At 50.6% G+C, this 27,794-nt stretch overlaps 5 protein-coding genes across 5 annotated transcripts; 1 reads left to right on the top strand and 4 right to left on the bottom strand.

The window, feature by feature from the left end:
• Window positions 1–125: 125 nt before the first annotated feature.
• On the bottom strand, window positions 126–396 carry BKA55DRAFT_582564 (uncharacterized protein; the record flags this gene model as incomplete). Its single annotated transcript, XM_046194128.1, has 1 exon — window positions 126–396. A coding segment is annotated over exon 1 (259 nt), but the record flags the coding sequence as incomplete, so codon positions are not given.
• A 12,797-nt stretch (window positions 397–13,193) lies between these two features.
• On the bottom strand, window positions 13,194–13,364 carry BKA55DRAFT_524866 (uncharacterized protein; the record flags this gene model as incomplete). The annotated part of the gene is made up of 1 exon (XM_046188741.1): window positions 13,194–13,364. One exon carries the CDS (start codon window positions 13,362–13,364, stop codon window positions 13,194–13,196), a length of 171 nt encoding a protein of 56 aa, XP_046043486.1.
• A 2,265-nt stretch (window positions 13,365–15,629) lies between these two features.
• Window positions 15,630–16,781, top strand: BKA55DRAFT_582543 (uncharacterized protein). The gene has a single exon (XM_046194127.1). It carries the CDS (start codon window positions 15,709–15,711, stop codon window positions 16,309–16,311), a length of 603 nt encoding a protein of 200 aa, XP_046043485.1. The 5' UTR covers window positions 15,630–15,708; the 3' UTR covers window positions 16,312–16,781.
• Window positions 16,782–26,500: 9,719 nt separating this feature from the next.
• On the bottom strand, window positions 26,501–27,166 carry BKA55DRAFT_524988 (uncharacterized protein; the record flags this gene model as incomplete). Its single annotated transcript, XM_046188749.1, has 1 exon — window positions 26,501–27,166. The coding sequence occupies one exon, from the start codon at window positions 27,164–27,166 to the stop codon at window positions 26,501–26,503; it is 666 nt and encodes a 221-aa protein (XP_046043484.1).
• A 102-nt stretch (window positions 27,167–27,268) lies between these two features.
• On the bottom strand, window positions 27,269–27,724 carry BKA55DRAFT_454277 (uncharacterized protein; the record flags this gene model as incomplete). The annotated part of the gene is made up of 1 exon (XM_046186068.1): window positions 27,269–27,724. A coding segment is annotated over one exon (456 nt), but the record flags the coding sequence as incomplete, so codon positions are not given.
• Between the last annotated feature and the right edge of the window lie 70 nt (window positions 27,725–27,794).

Here is a 27,794-nt window from a genome sequence, read left to right as displayed (position 1 = left end):
ATAAAATTATTTTTACTATTTTTATTAAGTTTTTCCCATGAGGTTAAAAAAGTGCATTTTGTATGGGGGAATCTTTTTTTCGCTGACCGGTAGGTGGGTATGACCGGCAGGTGGGTACTGCATGGTAATCCAGCTCTTCCTGCCCTTTGCACCTTTTCGAGCTAACAAATCCTCCTGGACGAAGCGACGGTTCTTCCAGGTAATCTTGGGCAGATTCTCAATGGTCGGGTTGGGAGGTAAAGCTCCAACGGCTGCTTCTTCCAACTGCTTGGCAACTGTTTTAGGCTGAAACAATCGTGAGAAGACGGAAGAAGGAGGTGTAGGGCAAGGTGTCAATGTTGGCGGAAAGCCAGCGGGCGACGGGGAGAGTGGCGAGTCCGACATCCTACTGGTAAAATGGAATAAAAACCACGTGTAGAAGGGATTATTTTGATGGCGCGACATGGTTGGAACACGCGTTCCACATTGCATACGCGCGGTGGGGTCATGCGTTAGATCACGATAGCAGATACTTAGCTTAGCCGCTAAGCCCCCCGCAATTTGAGAGTAGACTTCCATCTGCGACTATCTAGTGTAGGGTAGTGGCTCGGGAAGATGTGGATTTTCCCTCGAGATTAGACGATCACATGATACATATGTAATATGTCAATTATTTCAACTTTAGAAATGTGTGATTTGATTTGATTGAAAGGAAGAATTCGACGATTTGATTGATTTGATTGGGGTGATTGATTGATTGAGTTGACATATGATGAGCGCTGGCCCAACCCTCCCCCACCCTTCAAGTTGACGCCGCTGACAGCTACAATGCATCGATGACTGGGGTCAGAAAGGGGTAGTGCGGTGAGCTGAGCCTAATAGTGGCTAGGAGAGATGAGCTAAGAGCACAAATGGTGAGGTTTGAAATATTTGAAATATTTGAATAAATATTTCAAATAACAAATCCAGCATCGCGGGCTATCAAATATCTCAAATATGACCCCGGATTTGATTTGTTTGATTTGTGGGCAGCGCTGACTTGGGCAGGCACGGCAGCAAACGGCAGAAGAAATGAGGCATCTACGGGAGCAGCTGGACGCGATGACCAAAAGCGTCACGTCCAACACTGCCCAGGCAAGCCCTCAACCACTGTATGCAGATGTAGCGCGTATGCCCCCAACAAGCCAGCCAAGCAACATTCGAAGCCTGTCGTCTATGCGAACAACACCGTCCGCGTTCAGCGATACCTGATGCTGTACCATCGACATATCGAGGGTGAGCGAAGATGACAGAGGCAAGGCCCAGGCCGGGGGAGTTCGACAAGCCATCGAAGAGGAAATGCGGTCCAAAGAGGGCCAACACACAGACTTGCGTATTATGATATGCTAAAGTGATATCACACTGTGCTAAAGTGCTAAAGTGATATATATCACCGTGAATATATATCACACATTTTTTTCAGCTAAGTGTGATATCACGATAGCTAAAATGCTATCAGCCATGTAGCAACCTTATCTGATAAGATTAGATAATTTTATTTACAGGACTTTGGTTGGATCTACTGCAATGAGCTTTTTTAACACCCCCTTGTTCTCGTCACATCTTTAACACAACATAGGATTTCATAGTGTATTTAGATTCGCAGAATTCCCCCATAATCTAAATACAAGTTGTTAAATTCAATCTTTCTTGCTAAATTGATCATGCACACGCCCTTCCGTGGGGCGTGATAGGATGCCAACCACAGCTTCTTTAACCTAGGCTGCAGCTCCCTATAGCTTATGCTACAATTCTGAGCGTAGGCTGTAGGCCTCAGTATAGGCAGCAGGCCATGGTGCAATCTTTGGTGTATAACTAGCTAGCATCCATCACACTAAATGCACTTCATGCTGGCACCAGTCCTTCACCCTGCCGGACATCTTTGAATTCCGCGGTCTGTATTGGAGAAGTGGCAAGGATGATAGTGCTGCATAGGCAGCCACAGGAAACGGGTGTCGCACGATTACGCGTGAAGCGTCAGAACAGTGTTACAGGTCTGTTGCATGGTCAGCAGGTCTAGTATCATAGCTTTGCCTCTTTAGCGATAAGAAGGAGGAGAGCAAGAACAACCCTGATGAGAAAGAGACAGAAGACAATCATTCCGATCATCATTAGATTACGAGTTACCTAGTAAGAGCGCGCTGTCTGACAGTCTGCTGTCTCGACTTTCAATATATAATTATGATTTCGTCTTCAAAAATTACCACTGATACCCTTACTCGATCACAGACTAGAGCATCACCCGATGATCTGCCCTTCGAACCATCTAGCTTCGACGTCATTTTCCGCACCACTCATCCAGAGAAGGCCAAACTAGGCCCATCTGGCAAACGAAAGACATCTGGCCGTGTTATGTATGAATGCCTTCATTGTCCCCCAGATAGCCCATGGTCAAATGGAAAGCGTGGCAATGCTATTTACCACGCGAAAAGGAAACATGCATCTATTCTTCAGACGGAGGCCAGTACCGTAGACGAGCACGACTCAGATATTATTACCCGGCCATCAAAGCAGCCTCGGATGGACAGTTTTTTTCCGAGTCGGCCATCACATACCACTTTACGCCGCGTTTTTAACCGACAGCAATATATAGAATCGATTGTCGGTCTTCTTACACGCCGTCGTTTACCATTCTCCGCGGTGAAATGGGATGAGATGCAGGATATGATATTGGCATGCAATCCGGCTATTGAGGATCTTCTCCTCACGTCCCGCGACGCAGCTATGCGTCATATTACCACTACTTTCGACTTACACCGATCTCAATTGAAAGCAAGGCTTCAGGCGTCCGTATCGAAGATCCATCTCTCGACCGATATCTGGACATCGCCTCATCGGCATGGCATTTTAGCAGTATGCGCTAGATGGGTTGATAATGGCTATCGACTTCAAAAGGCCCTGCTAGCTATGCCTGAATGCCGATACAGCCCCAGTGGCGAACGCCAAGCAACTCTAATGGCGGAAGCAATCGAAGAATACGGTATTGCGAAGCAAATCGGCTATCATACCGGCGATAATGCTACTTCAAACGATACCTGTTTAAAGCATCTCTCTCAAATGCTACAGGATAAATACGGTGTATGTGATTAAGAACGTTGATTGATAGGTAGTTGGTTAACTGAGTCTAGATATCTTTCCATTCCAACCAGCGCCGAATCCGATGCATCGCTCATATCATAAATATCTCCCTTCAGGCCTTTCTCCTTGCGTCCTCGAAAGAAGCTTTACGCGCAGCACTTGCCGCTACCAGCGACGTAACCGGCGCCGAGATGTACGAACAGTTCTACTTTACACTCTATGATGTATCCGCCAATGAGCCAACATCGCGGTCTGAAGCTTCGGGACAGCAAGAACAGTCTTTCAGTAAGGTAAGGAAGGGAAAGGCTAAAAGGGCCGCTCGGAAGCCCCCCGATTTCAGGGATGACAAATTCAGAGGCTGGCAAACCATCCCGGCGATGCGTAAACTACATAACATTGCAGTCTGGCTTCGAAATTCATCTATCCACAGTGATCTATGGGAGGATCGAGTAAGCTTGCGGCTTGGGGTCGATAACGACACCCGATGGAACTCTTGGTATAAGTTGATCGATAATCTTATCAGAAGACAATTACAGATCAAACAATTCTTGCTTGATTACGATAAGGAGATCAATGATAATATCCTCAACTCATCAGATTGGGATTACCTTGAAAGAACACATAGATTTCTCCACCCATTCGCGTCGGCAACTTTATGGGCTGAGGGTAAGAATTCTATATTGTCGCAAATATTGACAATTATGGATGGTTTATTACGCCACTATGAAAAGAACAAGGTATGCTGTCACTTGATAGGCTCTAAACCCTAACTTGGCTAATTATCCAATCTAGGAACATTACTCGAAGCCGGAGACGTTTGATCGCTATATCCTTCATTCAATTGAGATGGGCTGGTTCATTCTCGACAAGTAATATACTATGACCGAAGATGCGCCTATTTATGCTGCCGCCCTCCTTCTTGATCCCTCAAAGCTAATCAGGTATATTGAGCGCCACTGGCCAGAGTCATGACACGAGAACGCCATTGCTGGTGTCCGTACAATTTGGGAAGAGTACAAAACTCAGCCTGAGACTGGACCTGCAGAGTCGGTTGATGAGGTATCTGCTTCGCAAAAGCGGCAGCCGAATGAGTGGGACGCTCTACTTGAAGAGTTGGAAGTCACCGAGGGTCTGGGAGATAGTATGGACGATCTTGAAGACTTTATAAAGGCAACGCCCATCAAAATAAGTGGGTCGCCACTTCAATGGTGGTGTCATAAGGACCAGCGGAAGACTTATCCTCAGCTAAGTCGAATGGCTATTGATATCCTCTCGATCGCACCTGAATCAGCTGATCCGGAATCTGCTTTCTCTGGTGGTCGACGCACTCTCCCCTGGGATAGAGAACGAATGACTTGCGAGAATCTTGAGAAGGTTGAATGTATACCATCCAGGACCACCTAATGCATAACCCCACCTAATGCATAACCAAAATTTCGCTCCTCCCATACAAAATCCAAATTTTCAATTGCATTGTATTCGGCCAGGCATGAAGATACTCGCGAACGAAGACCTGCACTATATTGCTTTTTTCATCGAATTTTCCTATCGGCTTGAATTTTTCCCGTTCCGCCCCGTAGCCTGGTTCTCTAGCCCTTTGAATTTTGTCGCATTTCTGTCAGATATTAAGGTGAATCGTGTATATTTCTTGATTCTGTCGCAATCGAAGGACTATTGAGACCTTATATCTTCGACTGGTTCCTTCTAGGACTTGAGTCCCAGAAAGTCCTAGATGAAAGTCCTACGATCTAAGTTTAGGACTTCAAACTTTAATCCTGAACCTTAATCCTGAAGTTGAGGGTGAACCCTCCAACATTCAACAGTAGGCCACGGCTTGCGCTTTCGCTGCCCACTTCTCTACATGGATTCGGAACGATAGCCTGCTGTCAAGCCAGATGCCCAGCCAGCGAAGGGCTGGCTCGGGATGTTTCTTGATATCTCCGTGACGTACCGCTGGAGCGGTCCTGAGTTTGCTGCGAGAGAAGTGCATGACTTCGGTCTTCTTCGAGTCGAAGGAGACGCCGTTTGTCGCGCCCCAGCGCACCATCTCGTCGATGGAACTGGATGCCGTAGCGGCAGTTTCATCTACTGTATCGCCTACGGACAGGATGGCTGTATCGTCGGCATAGCCAAAGCGGCCTTGGGGGTTGCCGAGTCGGTAGATGGGCTCTGTATAGAGCAGGAAAAGAATCGGCGATACAGGCAACCCCTGAGGGAGGCCGCACTCGAGAGGAGAGGAGGATGTGAGGGTGTCTTGATATCTGACACGGGCCGATCGGCCACTCATAAAGGACCCAGCCCATCTAGCCAGATGATCAGGCCATCCTTGTTCGCGTAGACGCAGAACCAGCCTGTTTCGCATGACGGTGTCGAATGCGCCTTGGATATCCATCGTGACCAGAGTGGCTACCTTCTTGCGTGCAAACGCCTCTTCGATATCATGGATCAGGGCGGTCACTAGGTCTGTTGCCGACCTTTTGGGGAGAGCACCAGCTTGTTGTGGGTGAAGAACGCTGTAGTGAATAGCTGCCCACACAAGACGGCGTGCGATCAGCCGTTCTAAACCCTTGCCGAGGCAGGAGAGCAGAGAGATAGGTCGCCAAGCCCGTGGCGATGTGAGATCTCGGCGTCCGGGTTTGGCGATCATGACCACTTCCGCCTCCCTAAATGGTTTCGGATGGTGGCCTGCAGAGAGGCATCTCTCGAACAAGCGGTGGACGTGCGTCCCGATGATATGCCATACGGCTTTAAGGAGATTAACGGTGATATTGTCTGATCCAGGAGATGTATTGCCTGTATGGAGGGTTGCATACTGTGCCTCGTCTAGGGAGATTTCGAGTGGAAACGGGATCCGTCTAAGAGGAGAGACGAGCATCCAAGGGTTCTGGATATCGTCGTCTGCAGTTCGTCGTTCCAGCGTGGCTCGTCGGAGCGCGTTAGCCTTGTCTATCTGAGATTCGTAGACGACATCGTCAACCTGCAGTGGTGGCGGCTGGAAGGGCCCTGGGGACTTCAGCCACCGAACGGCCCTGAAAACAGAGCTACTGTCGGAGAAGGTGTCGATGAGATTCCGCCAGTAGAGCCTTTTGGCTCGGCGGACTACGCGGTGGAAGTCTCGTTTGGCGATTTGGACTTCCTCGTTGAAGCGAAGAGGGTAGAGTCTTCTGATTGCACGAAATGCAGCCGCGGCGCCGGCGCATTCTTCGGTCCACCACGGAGCAGTTCGTGCACCCTTCCGTGTGGGCCGGCCAGCTGCCTTCGCTGCCGATGTTAGCGGTCGCGGAAGGTTATGTTATATGTTATGTTATGTTATGTATATTTTTCGTCCGGGGGGCCGTAGGCCCCGAAAGTCTCCTAATGGAGCACAGGACGTGCTGAGCTAGAGAAATTGGGACCTATCTACACACTAATTACAGAATACTATGACTTCCTCTCGAATTCCAATTCTGCAGACGCGTCGATAGACCTCACACTATCCAGCATATCAACGGCACAAATGGCGCATCTTATCTAGCCTGTTACCCGTCAGCGGGATGATCAGGCGCGGCTGATGAACGACAGCCGCAAGGTAAGCCCGTTGTTAGGCGATCGTGAGCCTCTGGGCGCGGTAGCCTCAGGGCTGCCTTCAAGTGGTCACGATCAGATAGAGGGCGTGCTAGCGCCCTTCATCTGGCCGAGAACAGGTAAGAGAGAAAGGTAAGAAAAGGAAATGTATAAGGGTAAAAGAGGGGAGGAAGGATGCGAGTGCGTCCCGGGTCGTGCTCGTCTAATAACGAGGACAGATCTTTCCAAAGAAACGCTGGCTTTAGACAGTTCGGTGAACTTGGTGAAGTCTCTTCCTGTTGCCAGGTTGACTGCTGCATTCGGTGAGGGTGCCAACCTCATCCGATGACGCGGCGGTACCTTTCTGCAGTAGAAGATGTGGTCCGGTGCTTTGCGTCGGTTGCATGAGCAGACCAGGCGTGCATCACTATGGTCGAATCTCTCGTGATATGCGGCGAAGTCCCCATGAAGCGACCTTGCTGCCAGCAGATGGTGCAAGGCTGCACGCGGGAGCGACAGCTCCGGCGGACAGCCTGTAGTCGCCTTGAGATTGAGTCTTTTGTACTGCTCAGGAGCGGAGGTGGACCACCACGCCTGGAACGCTTCTTTCGGCTTCTGTCTTGCGATTCTTCGTAGGTAAGCCAGCGTCGGTTGAGCGCCTTCGGGCTCGGGGAGCGATGACGCTGCCTTTGCCAGCTTGTCGGCCTGTTCGTTGCCAGGGATGTTGGAGTGCCCTGGCACCCAGCGAACTTGGATGGCTCCATGCGATGTCGTCAGAGCTTGGAACTCGAGAAAGACGTTTTGAGAGGATTCAGAAGGAGTGCCTCGTAGACACGTGGCGGCTGCCAGGTTATCTAGGCAGATGAATATTTCTGTGTTGCTAATTCTCGCAGGTTTAGAGCAGCCTTCAGGCCCTCTAAAGCCCGGTAGCTTCAGCATCGAAAACCTCAGCAGGTCCGAGGCGACCTGATCCGTCAAAGATGGGGATATTGTTCTGATGGATGGTGAAGCCATAGCTGGCAGCCCCTTCTGAGGAAAGAGAGCCATCCGAGTATACGACCAAGGTGAGCGGGTCGAGAGACTCGACCCAGCGGGAAAAGGCGTCAGCCGATTTCTCTTTAGACGCTGTCTGCAGTGGGGCAACTGTTCTTGATGGAAGCATCGATAGACGAGTTTCGGCCGCGTGCAGGGTGCAAAGAGTTCGTTTGCACGTCGAAGGCGCGTCCTGAAGCTGCTCTCTGCCTGTATTTGATATCTTCGTTTGATGAGGTCGTGGTAAGTAGGCTGTCGGGGCGGGCGCGTTCGGATCGCCAGAGGATGAGCCTCATCCAGCGATTTGAGTCGTGCGGAGAACCTAAGTCGCCTCGCGTCAAGCAATTGATCGACTGGTGGTATCCCGCTTTCTCTGTGGAGGACGGTGATGGGTGTCGTCTTCCAGACGGGAAGAATGGCCTTCATAGCCTGTTTCATGGCTTTTGTCATTATTTGCACGAGATGCTGGTTACTCGATGGTAGATCTTTCGTAGGATGGGTCCACCGCGGCCTGGTCTTGCCCGGGTACCACGCCTCTGAGCCGTGGAGCAGCACTGGCTCGACACATGCTCTGACGGCGCCTCGCACGGCGCTCGGTAGAGGGCCGTGTACCGTGTTGGTGAGCCCCCGCAAATGATAAGCCACTGCCTTTGCTTTGGCCGCCCACTTTTCGACATGAAGTCGAAAAGATAGTCTGCTATCCAACCAGATACCAAGCCAGCGTAGAGCTGGTTCAGGGTATTTCTCGACATCGCCGTGGCGCACTGCCGGCGCAGTCCTGAGTTTGCTGCGGGAGAAATGCATGACTTCGGTCTTCTTCGTGTCGAAGGACACGCCATTCTCCGCGCCCCATCGCACCATCTCGGCGATGGAACTAGATGCCATGGCAGAAGTCTCGTCTACTGTGTCGCCTATGGACAGGATGGCCGTGTCGTCTGCATAGCCGAAGCGACCCTGAGGGTTCCCTAATCGATAGATTGGCTCAGTGTAGAGCAGAAAGAGGATTGGCGATACCGGCGACCCCTGAGGGAGGCCGCACTGAAGGGGAGAAGAGGGCGTGACTGTGTCTTGGTACCTGACACGCGCCGACCGGCCGCCCATGAAGGAGCCGGCCCAGCGAGCCAGATGATTAGGCCAGCCTTGCTCACGAAGACGCAGGACGAGCCTGTTGCGCATGACGGTGTCGAAAGCACCTTGGACGTCCATTGTGACTAGAGTCGCCACCTTCTTGCGTGCAAACGCTTCTTCAATATCATGGACCAGAGCAGTTACCAAGTCTGTTGCCGACCTCTTGGGGAGCGCCCCAGCTTGCTGCGGATGAAGGACGCTGTAGTGAACGGCTGCCCAGGCTAGGCGGCGCGCGATCAGTCGTTCTAGTCCCTTACCAAGACAGGAGAGCAGTGAGATGGGTCGCCATGCTCGTGGTTCGGTAAGGTCTCTCCGTCCCGGTTTCGCGATCATGACCACCTCCGCCTCCTTGAATGGTTTTGGATGATGGCCTATGGTAAGGCATCTTTCGAAGAGACGCCGGACGTGTGTACCGATGGTATGCCATACTGCTTCAAGAAGTTTGACTGTGATGTTGTCTGACCCTGGGGATGTATTGCCTGTGTGACAAGTCGCATATTGCGCCTCCTCCAGAGAGATTTCGGGAGAGAATGGGATCGATCTAGGTGGGAATACTGGCGTCCATGCGTTTGCGATGTCGTCCTCCGCAGTTCTTCGTTCAAGCGTGGCCTGTCGGAGTGCGTTGGCTTTATCCATCTGGCTTTCGTACACGACGTTATCGACCTGTAGAGGTGGCGGCTGGAAGGCTCCTGGGGACTTTAGCCACCGGACAGCTTTGAAAACGTCGCTACTGCTGGAGAAGCCATCGATGAGGTTACGCCAATAGCGCCTCTTGGCCCGACGGACCACACGATGAAAGCCTCTTTTGGCGATCTGAACGTCCTGGTTGAAGCCGAGTGGGTAGCTTCTTCTGATGGCTCGAAAAGCAGCCGCGGCGTCGGCGCACTCCTCCGTCCACCAGGGAGCCGGGCGTCCGCCTTTCCGCGCGGGCCTCCCAGACGCTTTTGCTGCTGATGTTAGTAGACTCACGAGTGAAGACGCAAGCTCGTCCAGCTCCTCGGGGGTCGAATCTGTGAGGGGGATTCCTGTAGCGCCAAGCTCTACGATCTCGACGAATCGTTTAAGCTCGTCTTCCGTCGTCACTCGAATCTTGCCTGGCTGCACCGGAGTCGATCTGACGTCTGGGAAGGTCAGGCTGAGCGTGAAGTGGTCAGAGCTGGTGGCGAGATGGTCCTCGACGATAGCTTCAGCAAGTGGTAGGTTAGTAAAGGCAAGATCGATTGTGTTGCCGTACGGGTTTGTTGGGATATCTAAAGTGTTGAGAAGGCTGAGGTCATTCTCAGACACCCATCCTGCTATCTCTTGCCCCCGGTTCGTAGTTTGGCCTGTTTGCCAGCTACGATGTCTGGCATTGAAATCGCCAGCTACGAGGCAACGTTCCGGGACAGACCATTGAAATAGCGTGTCTAGGGCGTCCCTCTCGTCGTTCTGACGATAGAAGTTGACTATGGTCATGCCGTTGATCGCGAGCCAGAGAATGTCTCGGGTCTGGAAGGGCCGAATTTGGTCGGCAAGGAGTCTGGGGTCTCGCCGGACATATGTCATCACTCTAGGCCGAGTATCGTTGCTATTCCACATGTCGACCGGCGTGAATGTGTCGTATGCAGGGTGAGTCTTGGTTAGACAGCGGGTCTCTGTGTGAGCCGTCCACGGCTCTTGCAAGAGCACAATGTCATATCGTTCCGAGTCGGCCAGCGCCAGGGCGCAGTCGTGGGCCGGAGGGATCTTGCCGACGTTGGCCTGGAAGATCTTGAGCGGCTTCCTGTCGTTCTTTCGTGTTTGAGAATATCTATTCCCGGTCATGAGGACGAGTGATGAGTACGATTCGGCGCTTTCGCGGTGAGCCTGGTCTGGGCTGTTCGGGTTCTTCCTCTGCTTCATAGCCAGCATGAGGGGTCGTGGCCACCATGATGCACGAGGGTGCTCCTGATACAGCTGGGCTGGGAGCACGATGGTTAGGCTGTTCTTGTGATGTGACATCCACGCTTCGTCGCTCAGCCATGCCCTGCTGCGTTTCCTGATGCGATTCCAGATGCCGTTCTCGATGTCGTTGTCGGTATGTCTCCGCACCTACGGTCCGGACATGCTTTCGTTGCTCTTTAGTGAGTCGGCGGAGCACGCCGTGCACTGTCTTTGGCCGAGCTGGGCACCTACGGAAGTTGGCCTGGTGGGGGCCTAAGCAGTTGATGCACTGTTCTCGTGCGATGCAATCGTCTACAAGATGGCCAGTCTCACCACAGCGTCGGCAAACTGGCTGTCTGTGACAGTTGCGGGCAAAGTGGTAGCCCCAGCACGTCTCACACTGTCTGGGTCGGTCGGTTTTGTCAACAAGCCTGGCTGCGCTGCTGCCGAAAAGAGACCAGAATCTCTTTGTGGGCTTCAGAAAGGACACGAGCAGGGCCTTGGTCAAGGGGTTATCCGAGAATTGTCTTCCGGTACGTACATCAATGGGCTTGATCCCAGTCTGGACTTCTATCTCGTCGCTAACGACGCTGTCACTATCCACCTCATTACCGTAAAAGTCAGTCAGCCTTGCGGGAACGTCTGAGACCACATAGGTGAACCATTCCTTGTTCGTTTCTACTGCTGTAGCTCCCAGTTCAGCGGCCCACTCAGCTTGTTTATCTACCAGAAAGTCGCGTGTGACAGAGTCGGCGGCCAGGACGGCCCATCCCGATCTGACCGGGAACACCTGTCGAATTTTGTCCGAGACGGCGCCGAGTTTTTCCCGGATCAGAGTCCGGATGGCATAGCTACTGTGGGCCCTGGCCGGAGCTCCGGCTTCTAGACGGATGAAGACACGGAGGTCTTGTCGGGGTGGGGCGATAGTCGTCTGTTGCCCTTGGCGATGAGGTGGATCTGTTTGTCGGCGTCCATGTTGTTGTTGTTGTCTGTGGGTCAGACGGTCATGGTCAGTGGGAGGCGCGGCAGCAGCGACGCTGCTGTATGTAGGCTTTGGGGTCGCAGGTCCGGAGCAGGAGAGCTCTCGTTTCCAAAAGCCGAGGAAATCATCGGCAAATTGCTGAGCGAAACGTCGTTGCGGTCCGGTGACGAATTGCTGGGCCGCTTCTTCAAATTTGGCACAAAAGGCCTGGAAAACCCCCAGCTTGATGTTGTACTCTTCCACGTATTCTCGCGCGAGATCGTTGGCTGATTCAACGATAGAGATCGGTCGTTGTTCAAAAATGGATGCGGGACTGGCACGCTCAGCTCCTTCCGTAACTGCGGCGATGGTGGCGGGGTTGAGTGGTGAGGATGGTGTCTGAGCCATCCGCCTGGGACCGGGTGAAACACCAATGGTGCCGTTGACGGCTGCCGGACTGTTCTGCAAGAGGGCTGCACGGGCTCCCCGGTTCAGGTTGACGGGAGTGTGGATCCCCAGATCGAAGGGATCCAAGGCAGCGGGCGGGATCGTCGTAGACGAGGCCATCGCCGCGGTTTGCGACTGCGCAAAGCGCAGATTGGAATGTTTGTTGTGCACTTGTTAAGGATTTAGGTGTAGACAGGGCCACTTTCTTAACACTTGTATGCCAAGAAAGTGTGATGACAAAGGAAGGTGGGCTCTCGGAAGGTGCAATTTCGTATATTGAATCTAGGGTAGGTTAGAGATGTATAAACAGCATGACAATGTAGCTTACGCCGCCTTGCGCGTTTGGCTAAATGAACTTATGTCACGTAGGCACATCTTTAGTCTATGACAGATTAGAAACGGAAGGCAAGGATGACATTGTGGCATACGCAGCCTTGCGCGCGCTTCCTGGTGATCGGGTGCCACTTATGCTTGATATTCCCGATGAACGTGAATCATGAGAAGCGAAAGCTGAAAACCTGTTCACTGCATAGCTCGTAACTGAATACTGGGGTTGATTGATTAATCAGGCTAATATGAATATCCCATTGGCTCAGGCATCAAAAAGCCGCCGATTCGATGCAGAACTTCAGTCGGTAGATCAAGTAAGCTAGGCTTGTATGTATCCATGTTGGTGATGGTACTGTAATAGACCTGCGAGTATCAAGACGTAGAGAAATGAGGGAGGTTAGTGTTCATTGCTAGGCTGAAGCAGGGTCAGCTAATTCTTCGGCAGATGAGAGGAGCCCGATCAGCGCTAAAATTGATTGAGGGGTGCATAATATGACTGTTGTTACGTTCTCATGACGTCATTTGCACGAAGTACATTACAGTGTCTTGCTCTCTGGTACGTTATCCAGGTGGTATCGTTCGGCTTCAAGCCGTTCACGAGATTGATAAATGCGGTTACATGACCCAATTCAGCTATGCTCATCTCGATACCACATGTAATCCGTTCAAGAAACTCGCCATCATCCTAATTCCTAGTCTCTCATTCCTCAGACTCTGGCGTATGCAGGATGCGATAGTAATACCAGACTTTATTTTAGGGGTTCTGAGTAGAAGAATCGGAGTCTGGGGCCGAAATTTCGGTTGGCGCCAAGATCATAGTAGAGGGACCAGATAGAACCATTAATTGACTCATTGTGTACTGGTGCATTTGACTTGAATACGCCCGTAGGGTTGTCGGTCGTTGTGTGAACTGGGAGTTAGGCATGGCGGAGAAGATGATGGTATCAAAATGATGACCTGGTTGGGATAGCCAGCCAGGGCGGGCTTATATACAAGAAGTCGGCTGCAAACTCACCACATGACCTTACACTACGGTGCGAGAGCGGCCGAGGCTGATCGTAAGTACGTCATTGCTTATCTGTTGATTGAAAGGTACGAGGGGTGGTGAGGAAACCTGATCAAGCGTTGCTGCTAGGATTAAATCCTACCCTCATGTCTCCTGAAAGACACTCCCCCATCCTCTCCGGTAGTCTTTTTCACCTCTCCTGCCCTGCCTTACTTTTCTACTCACCCAACCTGCATACCATTCCGCGAGCATGGATTCCCCTAAAGATACTGAAACCCCTACTGAGAAGGGCAAGCGTGTCCACCATTTTATATGGTATCTCACCAAGGACACCAAGGATACCGAATCTTCTCCATCGCCAGCTAGAGGTACCAATGAACTTTTCGTACCCCGCACGTACTGATGTGATTACTAAGGGATATGGGGCTTGTGACATGCCGGAGGCTTGTGGCACTCAAAAAGATAGCTAACTTTAAATATCTCGCACCGGGGCCAAGGGCAAAGCTCCGCACTCTGCCACCCACCACCATTTGACGGGCGAAAACCCTGAGTTAAACTGGCGGACATGGGTGGTTTTCACCCCCTTTCCTTTGATAACCCAGTTTTGGGGATCTGATGTGGCTTTCCCTCTACGTACCTTCGTGATGATGGGACGTTTCATGCGGGGCGAGGTACGTCGAGAAGCTCGTGGCACAATGTGATTCGCCTTGGATATACTTTGAGGACGAATGTGTAGAGTGATGTAAATAAAATTAAAGGACAAAAGTCTGACAACACCAACCCCACATCCGGTTACCCTCGTTATAACACTAAATACATCAACACAAATTACTTTACGAATATTTAGTTAATTAAATCATAAAGTATATCAATTAATAGCCCTGAATCAGCGCTTCAATATTTTGTATACCAACCCTTAGCGCGAATAACAGCGCGAAGGCGACTTTTCACAGAAGTCGTCAGCTTCAAAATCAGGTGGGGAGGCAAGGCTGCCCACGCTTCCTGCAACCATCTGATCAACTTCGCTCTATCGGCCTTGTTGTTCTTTAATTTGATGAATTCAGGATGCATCCTTCGAAGCTTGGCTTTTAAAGCTTTCCAGATGTGTTCTATAGGGTTTAAATCAGGCGAATGAGACGGCCATTTAATGGGTTTAATCCCATGTAACAGCAGCCAATCTATCGATGGTTGAGCTGTATGTATCCGGGCGTTGTCCTGTTGAAATAGATCAAATTCATCGAGAAAAGGGAGAAGACCTTCCGTTAACGCCTTTCGATAAGACCAGCTGGAATAACCTCCTTTCTTTGCCGTCTTATCCCGTGTCATAGGAATAAAATAAGACTGCTTGTCTCTAGTGATAGCTCCCCAGAACATCATAGAAATAGTCGGTTTAACATGCTGTTGTAGATTGACTAGATCCATACGGTATTTCTCATTAGGTCGGCGAAAGACCCAGGCGTCAGGGTTGTTCGGCGCATTTGTAACCGTGACCTCGTCGGTGAAGCAGATCTCAGGGAAAGTCAGCGTTAGAAGGGGTTGATTTTAAAGACAATTTACCACTATATATTCCTCGATATAATGAATCCAAAAACGCGTATGTTGTAGCCGTTCTTTTGCATCCTCTTTTGACAGTTTAATCCTCTTTTTTGACCTCCATTTGCGGCGCCAATAACGCTCTAATCGACGACGTAGTGTCCGGGGAGACACTTCAACACCAAGCTCTAATAAAGCATTATTCCATGTAATTGAGCGATTTCTTTTGATAAATGACTGTATAGATATAATCTGCCGAGCGCTGAGTTTCCTAGGACGCCCAGAGCGTGGCCTAGAGGCGTTATTGTGAGTCTTTTTCCACCGTTTGATTGTCCGGGAGACAGTTCCGGGATCAGTGAAATAAGAGGCTGCAACTTGTCTCATTGATTTGCCGGCATATATCTCCGCCACCATAGCTGCTCTTTGCTCGGGAGTAAATTCATGATTTCTTTGGCGCTTTCCGCTTATTTCAACACCAAAATCGCATGGCGTAGAAGCCATTGAGTATATAATTCTCTTCGTTGAAGTAATTGATGATGTTTCGTGATGCTGACCGAAGCGGGGTAGACACGTTGGTGTTGTCAGACTTTTGGCACGTGATTGTATGATGACCCCAAGGGCTGGAGGGACAATATTTAAGGTAGGCCGAAGGATGGAATTGCGAATTTCTCTTGACAGTGGCATAACTTATGCATAATATAAAAGGTTTCACTTAATTTTATTACCAATCATGCATACTCTGTTCTCTCGGCGACACCGAAAGAGTTCACCTTACGGCAGTTATCCAGATTCTTCGGATGACAAAGCCTATTGCAGCGAACACGGAGGCAGGCCAAGAACCAGGTCTCTAAGTCGCCAAAGTTTTGACCTGGAGGATCCAGCTCGATGTTGTCGCTCTGGGACTCCTCATTCCGAGAAGAGGCGTGCTCAGTCCGTCGATCGACAACATTACTACCATCGCCGCAGCCGCCCAGTGTCACCCCGCCGAGCCCGTCATCAGGGTAGAGCCCATCATCACGGTAGAAAGAGACGCGACGAAAGCGAGCAGCAGTCCCAAGCTTCCCAACGCAAGCTAAAACATGCCATCAACGCAGCTATCGACGCCGCTGCCGTGGAGGTATTCCGTCTAAGAAAAGAGCCTGGTGAGTGGATTGGAGCTAAGGGAACGAGAGTCGCAACAGCAGCGGTGGGTGCGGCGGTGCTAGACGCGAGGCATGATGGATATGCACATAGACATAGCAAGTGGACTTTGGCAAAGTCAACGCTTGGGGGTCTTGTTGCTAATAGGCTGTTGAATGGGCCTCGACACGATCTTAGATATCATCAATACTGATGAGATGCGCATAAGGAACATGAGGCTTGGAATGGAAGGAATAATTCGTTAAGAAGCGAAAGAGGTGGTCGAAAGTTGATCAATATGGCGAAAGATACGTTCGGCTCGGCGATGACGGCACTAGCTTGGGCATTAACACCGACTTCTCTTGCGTCTAGAAGCAGTTTAACGATAGACTCATGTCCTCTCGCCGCGCCACCCAAGGTGTAACGCTGCGATCTATGTAAATGCTGGGGCAATTTGTGTCTGTTTCGTATCTTTGGCTCCCTTGCGCAACGAAGTGAGGCGTTGTGCTGAACGCATGTTTTCATGATTTCGGGGTCACTTCAATTTTGTTTTATAATTTTTTTTTTATTGATTGTATATGGTCCCAAGAAACATAACTCAATCAACACCAAGATGATCATTTGGTCTTCTAATTTGCTAGAGCGCTTTAGTATATAGGCTATGCAGCCGATGCAAACCATTCGATCAACTCAGCTCAACAGGTGTCATACAGGATTCGGGCGAAAAATCGCACAGCTATTTTACCATTCTACATTCCCAATTGCTTGGAGCCGACTCTTCTCGCGCTCAATAATTTAGTATCATTCGAGCAGGGCCACTCACCTAAACCTGTAAGGATATGGTGTTAAGAGGGGTATCGATTCTTGCGTTATTCGCGTTCTACCGCAATGAAGGCCAGTAGGGGAGATCTTGCTAACGTGCACGGTTGGGAAATTGCGATCAGAATGAAGAATAATACAATGCAAGTCTATTACGCCCGGTAGGCCAACGCCCAATGGGCTCTGAAGCTAAAGGTACATACACTTCGCTAGGTATTGCCTTGCTCTCGTCAAGCCCATACGATTCTCGCCTTGTTCCTTCCAGTCTAGTCATCGCTCTTCTTCTTGGTCCTCCTTGGTGTTAGTAGTAGCAGGTCAACTTGAGGCCCAATTCCTCCAAGTGTTCAGTTTCCTATCTTCGGCGGCTGAAGCGGTGCCTGCTGTTGACTATTTGAGGGCGTCGTAGGTTATCGGTTGGTGTTGATAAAATGTTGCTAGGTTAGTGGTGTTCCTGTCGTCTCTGTTCTAGGCGACCTGTAGCGATCGCGAATCTGATTGTGGCTCGTACTGCGTCCATGTTTGGCGTCCATTCCTGACCGTCTGATGCTGCCTTACCTCCCAGATGAAAAGAGAGGTTGCCGCGTTTCTCATTCGTACACTGAAACATCTCTTTGCATTGTGTCGTCCATTTCACGCATCGAAAGAGGAAATGCTCTACCGTTTCCTTTGCCCGCCTACATGGGCACTCATCCGTCGGTGCTGCCCTGATCTGATATAGATAGCCGTTCAGTCGCGCCATTCCGGTTCTGAGCTGCGCAAGCACGCTGGCCTCCTTCCATGACAACTGGTCGTATAGCAGGCGAGTATGTTTTCCAGGCAGAGCTGAGTCAACCTTTCTAGAATGCCTGCCAACTCCATCTGGTAGCTTCCTTTCCGTTCGTAGATCTGCCCTCGTTCGATTGAGAATTGTAGTCTTCGCTTTGGTCATTCCTCTCTGCGGCGTCATGTATGGCTCCGTTGCATGACGGGCTGACATCTTGGCTGTCTTTTGAATTTTGAGCTCACCATTAGAGGGTAGCCATATAATATTGATTCTGTTGCCGCTTCCTCGGAGCTTCTCTACAGCATCATATATCTCTCGTATATGCCCTTGACCTGACTGCTGGCGAGGGTTACCTATAGCTTGTGCAGCCGATTTGTTACTTGTCACGATCACAATGACTCGATACTTCATCTCTGGCAGGTGGTTGAGACAATGAGCGATAGCTGCCAGTTCGGCCGTGTACGGGTTGTGTTCTTCTCTCGTACCCAGGGTGACCGAAAAGGTTTCGCTGATCTTGCCGGCTCTTGCCACGGATATGGGGATTCTGATAGTTCCTCCCATGCCGACCAGATCATTCCGCGCGGAGCTGCTTGTCGCTATCCTGACCGCCCATCCTGCTTTGGCTAGCTCTTTGTTCTTGTCCTCTTCTTCCTCTCCTTGACTGTTCAGTATGACTTGTAGGCGTGCCTCCCATGGCGCGAGGGTGAATGGCTGGATGACTTCCATGGTATCCTTTGGTAGCTCTCTGCATACATCCGCGATACGCCTGAGTGGAGATATGAAGCGTCTGAAGGCTTTGATTCCTCGTAAGAGATTCCGGACCGGGTTGGTTCGTGGTAGAGAGTGTATGTCTACCCACAGCTTGCTCGCTCTTCTCCAGAACCGTTCATGGATGGTCGCTATGTGCGCTTCGGCTTCGGCTACTGCCGTTGCCACGTTTGTAAAGGACCCTATAATCGCCTGCGCTCCTACTCTTTGTACTCGATGGATGGCATACGCCGATACTGTTTTGCACGCATGCATCCAGACGTTGGAGGCGTAGTCCACCACAGGGGCTACCATGGCTGTAAAAAGCTGCCTCGTTGTCGAGGGAGCCATTCCCTTCAGTCGTTTCAGTTCCATCGCAGCTCCTAAACCCTTCGTTGCTGCCCTTGCGATATGCTGTTTGTAGTGAAGCCGCGAGTCCATGATGACACCCAGGATCTTGACCTGATCCTTCGGAAAGACTCTCTCACCCTTGATAGTGAATGGTTCTGAGTCTACCCTCCCTGTGTACCTGGTGAAATGCATGATCGCCGTCTTTTCCGCCTCAAATGTCGCGCCGCTGCGTCTCTCCAAGTCGAGAGCTTTGTCAATTATTGCTTGTATTCCTCTCCGGTTGCTCTGGGCTGTCGGTCCCGATACCCACGCAGTGTAGTCATCGACAAATGCAATAGCCCCACCATTCTTATCGATCTGAGTTTGCACTAGATCTGCATTAAAGAATAGAAACAGTATCGGCGATAGGGGCGATCCCTGCGGAAGTCCTGCTTGTGGTAGAGGTCTGCTTTCAGAGCTTTGCCCATTAATCATGATGGTTGCAGTCCGCTCGGAGCAAAAAGCATCGATCCATCGCAAGAGACCCTCCGGGATCCCTCTCGCCTTCATCCGCTGCAGTAACCTCTCTTTGCATACGCCATTATATGCTCCTTTGACATCGAAACTGATGAGACTCACGACATGCCGTGAGCGCCATGCTGAGAAGATGTGCTCTTGTAGAAGTATGAGGGCTTGCTCTGCTGATCGCTGCTTCCGCGCACCGAAATGGTTGGTCGGAAGAAGTCCGTAAGTCTCTACCGCGTGGGAGATCCTCTCAGCAACTACCGACTCTAACACCTTACCCAGCGTAGCGAGAAGCGAGATTGGTCTCCACGCTTTCGCAATCGTGTAATCATCTTTACCTGGCTTCTTGAGTGGGATGATTCGAGCATGTCTCCACTGGTCTGGTATCACGCCTTCGTCCAGTGATGCTTGGAAGATGGCGAGGACGTCGTGTTTCACTGACGGCCAGACTTGCTTCCAGACGATCGCTGGTAGTCCATCTTCTCCTGGTGCCTTCCATGATTTTGTCGCCCACAGTTGACGTTCCACTTCTTCCAAAGTCAGGTCGGGCATCGTTACTGGGGCTCTCTGTTGTCGCGGTCCTTCGTCTTCGATAGCGTCTGGCAATGGCGGGAAGAACTTGGCTAGCAGTTCTTCGGCTTGCTCTTTATGGCTCGTTGTTGCTGTTCCATCTGCCTTAACGAGCTGCGGTACTTTCCCAAAAGCTGCCTCATCCCCAGACTTCATGTACTTGGCTGCTTTCCAGATATTATCGTTATCCGCCAGAAACTCCTTCCAATGATTGTTCTTGCGTTGTCGGATGGCATCGTGATACTGCTTCGCCGCAGCCTTTGCCGTATTTTCCAGACCTTTAGCATTCTGCCCCGCACGCCTTACGGCTCGGGCTCGATTTCTCCAGTATGTGTATATATGCCGCAGCTGTGTGAGGTCATGGGTCCACCACCGCTTTGCGTATGGCGACGGTTTGGCTCTGGGTGTCAGTGCTCGGACTGCTTCTAGCACAGCCGACATCAACCTGTCCGTTTTCTGCTGCACCGTGCTTCCCACTGGCCTAACTCTCAGCGTCTCCACAATCCTACTATTGATCTCCTTCCAGGGTGCATTCTTGAACAGAAGTCTTTCTTCCTGTTTCGGTGCCGGGACTGAAATGTCGAACGCCGTCTCTATCGTGCGATGGTCCGACCCGTGCTCCGTACCATGTATCGCGCATTTGATGTTTGCGTCCGCAAGCTCCTCGGACGCCAGAACCAAGTCAATGGTTGTTTCGTAGTCTCCGCTTTGCCATGTCTTTGTGCCCCGGCGAAGGAGGCTCCTAAGCATGAAATCGTTCATCAAGTCAATGATCGGATCCGCCTCGCCCTGTCTCTCCACTGATATATCGTCTCCGCCCCACATCTGGTCGTGGCGGTTAAAGTCGCCAGCGATGACCAGATCTACCGCTCTCCCCGATCTCTGTCTCACCTCTTTAATAGCTTTACGGAGCTTAGCGCATATGTCCTGTAGAGCTTGGGCGTCTCCCCCAGGTACGTAGACAGACGCCGTGAAGACCAGACGATCTGGCAGCCGAACAACCGCTGCCGTCACGTCTGGGGAGTCTATCGGCACCTGCTCGGCTTCCACCTCCCTGTTCACCCAAAGCATACTCCGAATCACCCATCTACCTTCCCTCTCTGTCGTAGGCACCATCTTGACCCATTTGTGGTGCCCCATCGGTATTGTTAATAGCCTACCCTGAATCCTCCGTGCTTGGGGTTCTTGGATGGCTAATACGGTTGCATTCTGAATGTCCTTGTCGTTCATTAAACTATCATGTACCGGTCCTTGCTTTCTGACATTCAGTTGAAACAGTCGGAATATGCTATTCATGCTGTAATGGATAAAGCTTCCGGCAGCTTCTGCTGTATGACTCATGGGGGCCGCCGCATGGGATACATTTCGGAATCGTTCCTGTGCATGCACTGTGGTGATGGCCTTCTTGCGCGCACCTTCCACAAACTTGTGGTCTATCACACTGATAGGCCTTATGGCTCGTGATCTCTTGGCAGTTGTAACATTGCTTGGGGCGGTCACGACGTTCAAACGCCTTTGTAGTACCGGATTCTCCTCCAGCCACAAAGAATCCTTCGTTGATGAACCGCCTAGCTTCTGACCGTTTTTTGAGATATATGACCATCGAGCCATACGCCTTGGGGGTGTCTCTCTTACTGAGCCATGCTACCTTGGCAACTTCGGTGTCATTTTCTCGGCCGAGCGTCTCGGTGATCTCAACTCGAACTTCGTTCTCCTCGTCTAGTACCGCAATACGGCTGACATTATCCACCCTGATAGGGTACAGGTCGTCTCGTAGGATCCGGGCTCCTGGGGCCAGTTTCGTTTCCGCTACGCGTTTCACAATCTCATGCTCGCTCTCGTCCCTGCAGGTGATCCTGACGCGGTGGGGGTTCTTTGGGTCCTTAGTCACCGCTCGGCATCGCCACGTGGGATTATCCAGTTCGGATCGGACTTGGTTCTCCACTGTCGCTCGGATCGTCCCGGCTGAGAGCCTAGCCTCATCTTCATCTAGTCTTGAAACGTCAATCGTGCAGTAAAGCACGTCTGTGGGGTTCGGCGGAGCGGCTAAGGTCCTCGAATCGTTGTGGGGTAAGAACGGTGTCAGTCGTGTGACGTCAGCATATGATCGTTGAGATCGTGGCGTCGTCTAGGCGCACAGGACCTGTGTGCTCGGGGCACAGACCCCCCTGTCAGCAGGCTAGGGGCACAGCCCCCTGACTAAGCATTCATCATTTATGGGATGTTGAGGGAGCGATTTTCAGGGGCTAAGCATCTTTATCCTGATCTCGGTATCATTTTATCAATTAACTTAAATGGATCAATTTCCGGATGACTGCTTACCTCCTGAGCATACATATGCATCTCGAGATGATCTATTCCAAGCGATCAATCGCTGGGCAGCACCACGAGGCTATGCTTTTGTTACCGGAAGGTCCAACAAAGGCAAGTCTGGGAGACTTACAGTTTACTTCACTTGCGATCGTGCCCGTCGGCCTCCAAGCGACTCAAGAAGCCGTATTCGAGCAACCTGCACTCGAAGCACCCTCTGCCCCTTCTCTATCACCGCAAAGGAGTTACCCGATGCATCTGGCTGGGTTGTACGACATCGATCGGATAGTCAATATGCTACACATAACCACACGCCAAGCACCCATCCCACTGCTCATCCTGTTCTTCGAAGGCTCTCGAAAGACGATAAATCAACAATCAGCAATCTTACAAAGGCTGGAATCAGCTCAAAAGAGATTAGAACCTATATTCGACAACATTCAAATTCCATTGCAACTCAGAAGGATATCTCCAACAGCATTGCAGAAGCTCGACGATCATCTCGCTTTGGCCAGAACACAATGCATGCTCTTATTAACCAGCTAGATCAAGAAGGCTTTTGGAATCGTATGCAGGTAGATAGTGAAGGACGGGTTACAGCAGTTTTATTTGCTCATCCTGAATCACTTACCTATCTGCAAGCATATCCTGACCTTCTTCTTCTAGACTGCACATATAAGACGAATCGGTATGGCATGCCGCTTCTCGACATTATCGGCGTTGATGCCTGTCAACGATCATTCTGCATTGCTTTTGCATTCCTCAGCGGCGAAGAGGAACAAGACTACCAATGGGCTCTCGAACGACTGAAGTCTTTATATGAGGTCTGCAATACAAGCTTTCCGTCTGTCATTATTACGGACTGTGCTTTAGCTTGTATAAATGCAGTTGCTATCTGCTTTCCATCTGCAGTCCTTCTATTATGCCTTTGGCATGCTAATAAGGCAGTCCTTGCTTATTGTCGGCCGGCCTTTATTCAACACCGAACAGATCCAAAGACAATCGAGGCAGAGCTTCTTAGCTGGCAAGAGTTCTATAACCAGTGGCATTTAATCATTCAATCAGCTGATCAGGTAACCTTTGATCAGCGGGTTCAGCAGCTTGAGCAGCGATATCTACCCGCCTACGCCAATGAGATTGGATATTTGCATGCAACGTGGCTAAACCCTCACAAGGAGAAGCTTGTAAAAGCTTGGGTTGATCAGCATCTTCACTTTGGTACTGTCGTTACTTCTCGTGTGGAAGGTATTCATAGTCTACTTAAAAGCTATCTAAATACATCGACACTAGATCTATTTGAGGCTTGGGGTGCTATTACACGAGCTGTTACCAATCAGGTCCATCAGCTACAGTCAAATCAAGCCCAACAGCAACTTCGACAACCAATTGAGCTTCGTATAGCTCTGTATAGTGCTGTTCAAGGTTGGGTATCTTTTGAGGCGTTGAGGAAGGTTGAAGAGCAACGAAAGCGGCTTTTGGATAAAAAAACCCCTCTGCCTCGCTGCACTGGTACTTTTATGCGTACACTGGGATTGCCTTGCGCTCACCTACTTCAGACCTTACAAGAACAAGGCCAAGTTCTTCTTCTTGAGCATTTCCACAAGCATTGGCATCTGAAGCGCCCAGGGCAGCAACAGTTACTTCTGGAGCCTCGCACTCGCATAGATGCAAGGGCTACTATATCAAATCTGCCACAATCAAGTACAAAAAGACTACCAAGCTCCTTTGAAGCCGCTGCGACTACAGGAAAAGCAAGGGCAAAGGCCCCGCCAAAATGCAGCAAATGCCATGAAGTCGGTCACCAAATGAATTCGAAGGCATGTCCCTTGCGGCATCAAGAGCTCTTGGAAAAGGTAGCAGCAGAGGCAAAGGCACTGGCAGAAACAGAAGTATCGGCAATGACAGCGGCACCGGCAGTCCTCGCCGATCAGCCGGAGACTATGACTGGGACCTTGCAAGACTCGCCCGGTGGCGCCTCTCAGCGGCCGGGATCTCCTGTTCATGAGCAACCCCCTTCGCTTGGCCGGCCATCGCCATCACCACCGAGGTACGATTCTCCACAGGAAATATATGAAAGATATGTTGCTGCAAGAAGCGCGTGGTACGCAGTGCAGCCAGTTGGCAGCATCAAGACGAACCAACAATATCGCAGGGCGATGGGGCTCCCACTCAGGTATGACAAACAGAGCTACGAGTGGTGCCTGGACTACAAACAGATGTCCAAGCGCTGTATCACGTCAACAGGATCAAGAGAATGGACGAAAGAGGAGATGATGGCGTATTTGGATTGGAGTAAGGCGGAGGATGAGCGGATTGAAGCCCAGGTCGCCGAGGAGATGGGAGACAATCCTTTGGCCAATAGAAGAAGAGGCGTCAAAGACATTTGGGAGAGAATAGAAGCAGACAGTAGGGAACAAGAAGCTTTGCACTTAGCTAGTGGGCGCACAGAAGATTGTATCATTGTTGGAAGTCATGGGTGTTAGACGGTCACTCGGTAGCAAAGCCATTGAACATTCTCCGGCTGTCATAGCTGTGTATAATTTGGTTAGCCCTTCCCGTCCCTATTTCAATAATCACAGTCAAAGGGTAGCTGTCGGCTCCGTTGAATGCGTTAGTACATTCAGTCAATTTCTAATTCAACGGGAAATGCTTAGTCAGGGGGCTGTGCCCCTAGCCTGCTGACAGGGGGGTCTGTGCCCCGAGCACACAGGTCCTGTGCGCCTAGACGACGCCGGGGCGAGTGACCTGCTGCAGTCTTGTGCCGCATAATGAGATGTTGCACTGAGTGTGCTTAAAGGGTTAGAGTGAATATGATGAGCAGCAGCAAATGTGTTGATTGATGTCTTAAGTTATCTCTTGTGCGGGGTATTCCATCCCGCAGAGTTACTTAAAGCATATAGCTAGATTACTAATGCCTACCCTGCGACACAAAGTAATAAAATTAGGTTGCTGTTGAGCAGGTCGAAACATGTAATTGTGGGGTCTCGTTAGGCCGATAGTTTAAGCTGCAAGGTACTTGGTTTGCCATATATTAACGCAGTGCTGGGCAGTACCGGCTAACATATCTTAGCATAACTTCGAAATTTTCCCCAAACGCGTGTGACGCGTTGGACGTGTTGGATCGCGTAGTTGAATTGGCACTCTGTACCAAGCCATAGATTTGGAAAAACTTTTTCTGAGTCGCCCAAATCTTGGGGACAGACTAATAGTCAGGCTGTTAGTCTGCGACCCTCGGACTGGACCGTCAGTTTAGCCCGAGAGACGCAAACTGGACCAATGGTCCGTGGACTATTAGTCTAGACTGCAGTTTGGACTAATAGTACAGTTTTTGGTCTGGACTATTAGGAGCTCTGTCACGATCTATCAAGCCACTGCATTTACTACTCATACAATTATCCTTTCCTCAGCATTATCATAAACTGAGTGCATTTAAGCGAATATATGAGCTGTTAACAGTCGTAGAGGTTGATCAAGTTTTTATGTTGTTGTTCTGGGCGTCTCCCCCTGGCTTTGTTGGTGGTTTAATCGTGCTTTTACGGCTCGAAGACGTTTGCGTTCATGCTAGGGGTCAGCGACGGGAATAGCTTATCCTATCGCTATCCTGGAATGTTACTTGTTGGGTGAGTAATCCGAAGTTCTGGCCGAATCGAGGGCCGTCTGTTGAGGGCGGGGCATACGCTGTTCGAAAAGTTGGCGATACCCATGCGAGGGTACTAGCATTGCATTACCTAGGCAAGTGGCAACATCATCAAGGTTTCCCCGTACGAACCCATCCTATGGAGCTCCCCGTTCCGCCTACTCCACACTCTAAGTTACCCCCAATTCCTTATTTCATCTCATGCTGGTCAATTCGGTATTTTCTGTTTATCCATGAAATAATCCATTTGAAATCTCTCTACGGCAATGGTGATGAAAACGTAGGAGATAGAGCTGAATGGCCTCTGGTGAGCACAGTTGGCGGGAAAAGGATAATTTCGGGCATGGCCATAGTGTGTTCAGCAGTCATCATAAAACACCCCTTGAACCATCGCATTCGTATCCATGGTATCATAGTTCCATATTCGCACGCCGGTTCCAAGTCATATCATCCGTTCACGGAGGGCTTGATGGTTGAGTTTCGGTCTTAGGGCGTGTCTGCACCACCAAACCATCATTTTTTGGCGTTAGGCCCTGTTCGCTCTATGCATTCGCAACTTCCAACTCCCAGATGACCACACCGACCGGAGTAATCTAGTTCGGGGAGCGCTTCTTTGACACCGTTTCCGGTTCGTCATCAAACACCTCCTCGAAGCTACTGTTAATCACTCAGAGGACCTCTCGCTTGCGCTTCTCGCCGCTGTTACTCGGGCTCTTTCTCCCACGTTTCTATATCGCCTGGATTAAAAGCACCAACAACCTCCTGGCCTAAAGCTTTGCCAAGTCTCTCTCGTAGCCCTAGAATCGGCCAAATAGGAACCCTTGTGTATTCGATCTTGAGGCCTGAAACGGCAGCATCGTCATCATCGAGCGGGGCTTTGAACGGATCATGGAACTTTTCCAAAAATTCCTTTGTTACGTATCCAGTGTAGACAATAAACTCCAATGTGTCTGTATCGTGGGTGAGGATCCTCAATTTGAGGTCGTGAAAGTTAGGGCATGGCGGAATGCCTTGCTCTGGGGATATTCGTGAGTCGCGTCTGCCATTGATAAGTGGGGAAGGGTAAAAATGCTTCTGCGCCATCCCTAAAAATATGCCCACGAAGTGTGCATCGTGATCCAAATTTGAAGGCACGAGCATGCGAGCCCTGAGTTGCTGGAGACGAAACACGGGCTCGTTCCATGATCTCCCCGGGCCACATGCGAGGCGAAATGAGTTGTTTCGGACTGACGCCAGCTGGGTTTTGCCAACATAACAAACCATGGGTAGACCAGCATGGCTTTGACCTGGAGGGAACTGTGTTGAGATGTTGAAGGATTCGGCAGGCCGCGTTGATACTGACCTGAAGGAAGAGTAGGAAGACTTCATCTCATCAGAGGGAAAATTCCACATGATCTGCGCGGGCACAGCATCACGATAAACGAGACCGCCAAAGTATAGATGGAATTCGGGTAAGTAATGCGGTTTGCTAAAGGCTTTAGGCCATAGTGTCATGAGGGCTGTCTTGACGGCAATGGAGGTGAAGATAGGGTGCATCGGGTCGGGCAGAAGAATCTGTGTGAGCGCGTTGCTAAGAATGATGATTGTATTCGACGGACTGAGATGCCCTCGCGAAGGTGGCGTAGCTGGGGATATCGTAGGCTGAGGTGTATCGCATGGTGGTAGTTCCTCCCATCTCACACCGAGGAGTTGAGCATGCAAATCAGTCCAGCAGATGGGGCGCACAAAGAGCGCCGTGCCAGCATGTTGCTGAAAGACGTCGTAAAGGGAATTCTTGGCTGGCTGGTAGATGCGGTGCGGGTGCCTCTTAGGTGGGGTTGCGACAGGCGCTTGCGATGTGCAAGGCGTCGTGTCTGGTGATGTGACACGACCGTTGCCGTTGCGCGACGGAGTGGTCGATGTAGCAGAAGAATGTGAGGTCGCCATGTCCACTAAATTGCGCAACTGTTCGATGAAGTTGCTGTTCGGCAAAGGTATCTTATCGCGAGGAGTATTA

This window comes from Fusarium redolens (assembly GCF_020744475.1).
Source record: "Fusarium redolens strain MPI-CAGE-AT-0023 chromosome Unknown BKA55scaffold_21, whole genome shotgun sequence".
In the NCBI taxonomy this organism is placed as follows: domain Eukaryota; kingdom Fungi; phylum Ascomycota; class Sordariomycetes; order Hypocreales; family Nectriaceae; genus Fusarium; species Fusarium redolens.
The sequence above is the reverse complement of the archived record's forward strand: the minus strand, read 5'-3'. Positions and strand labels throughout refer to the sequence as shown.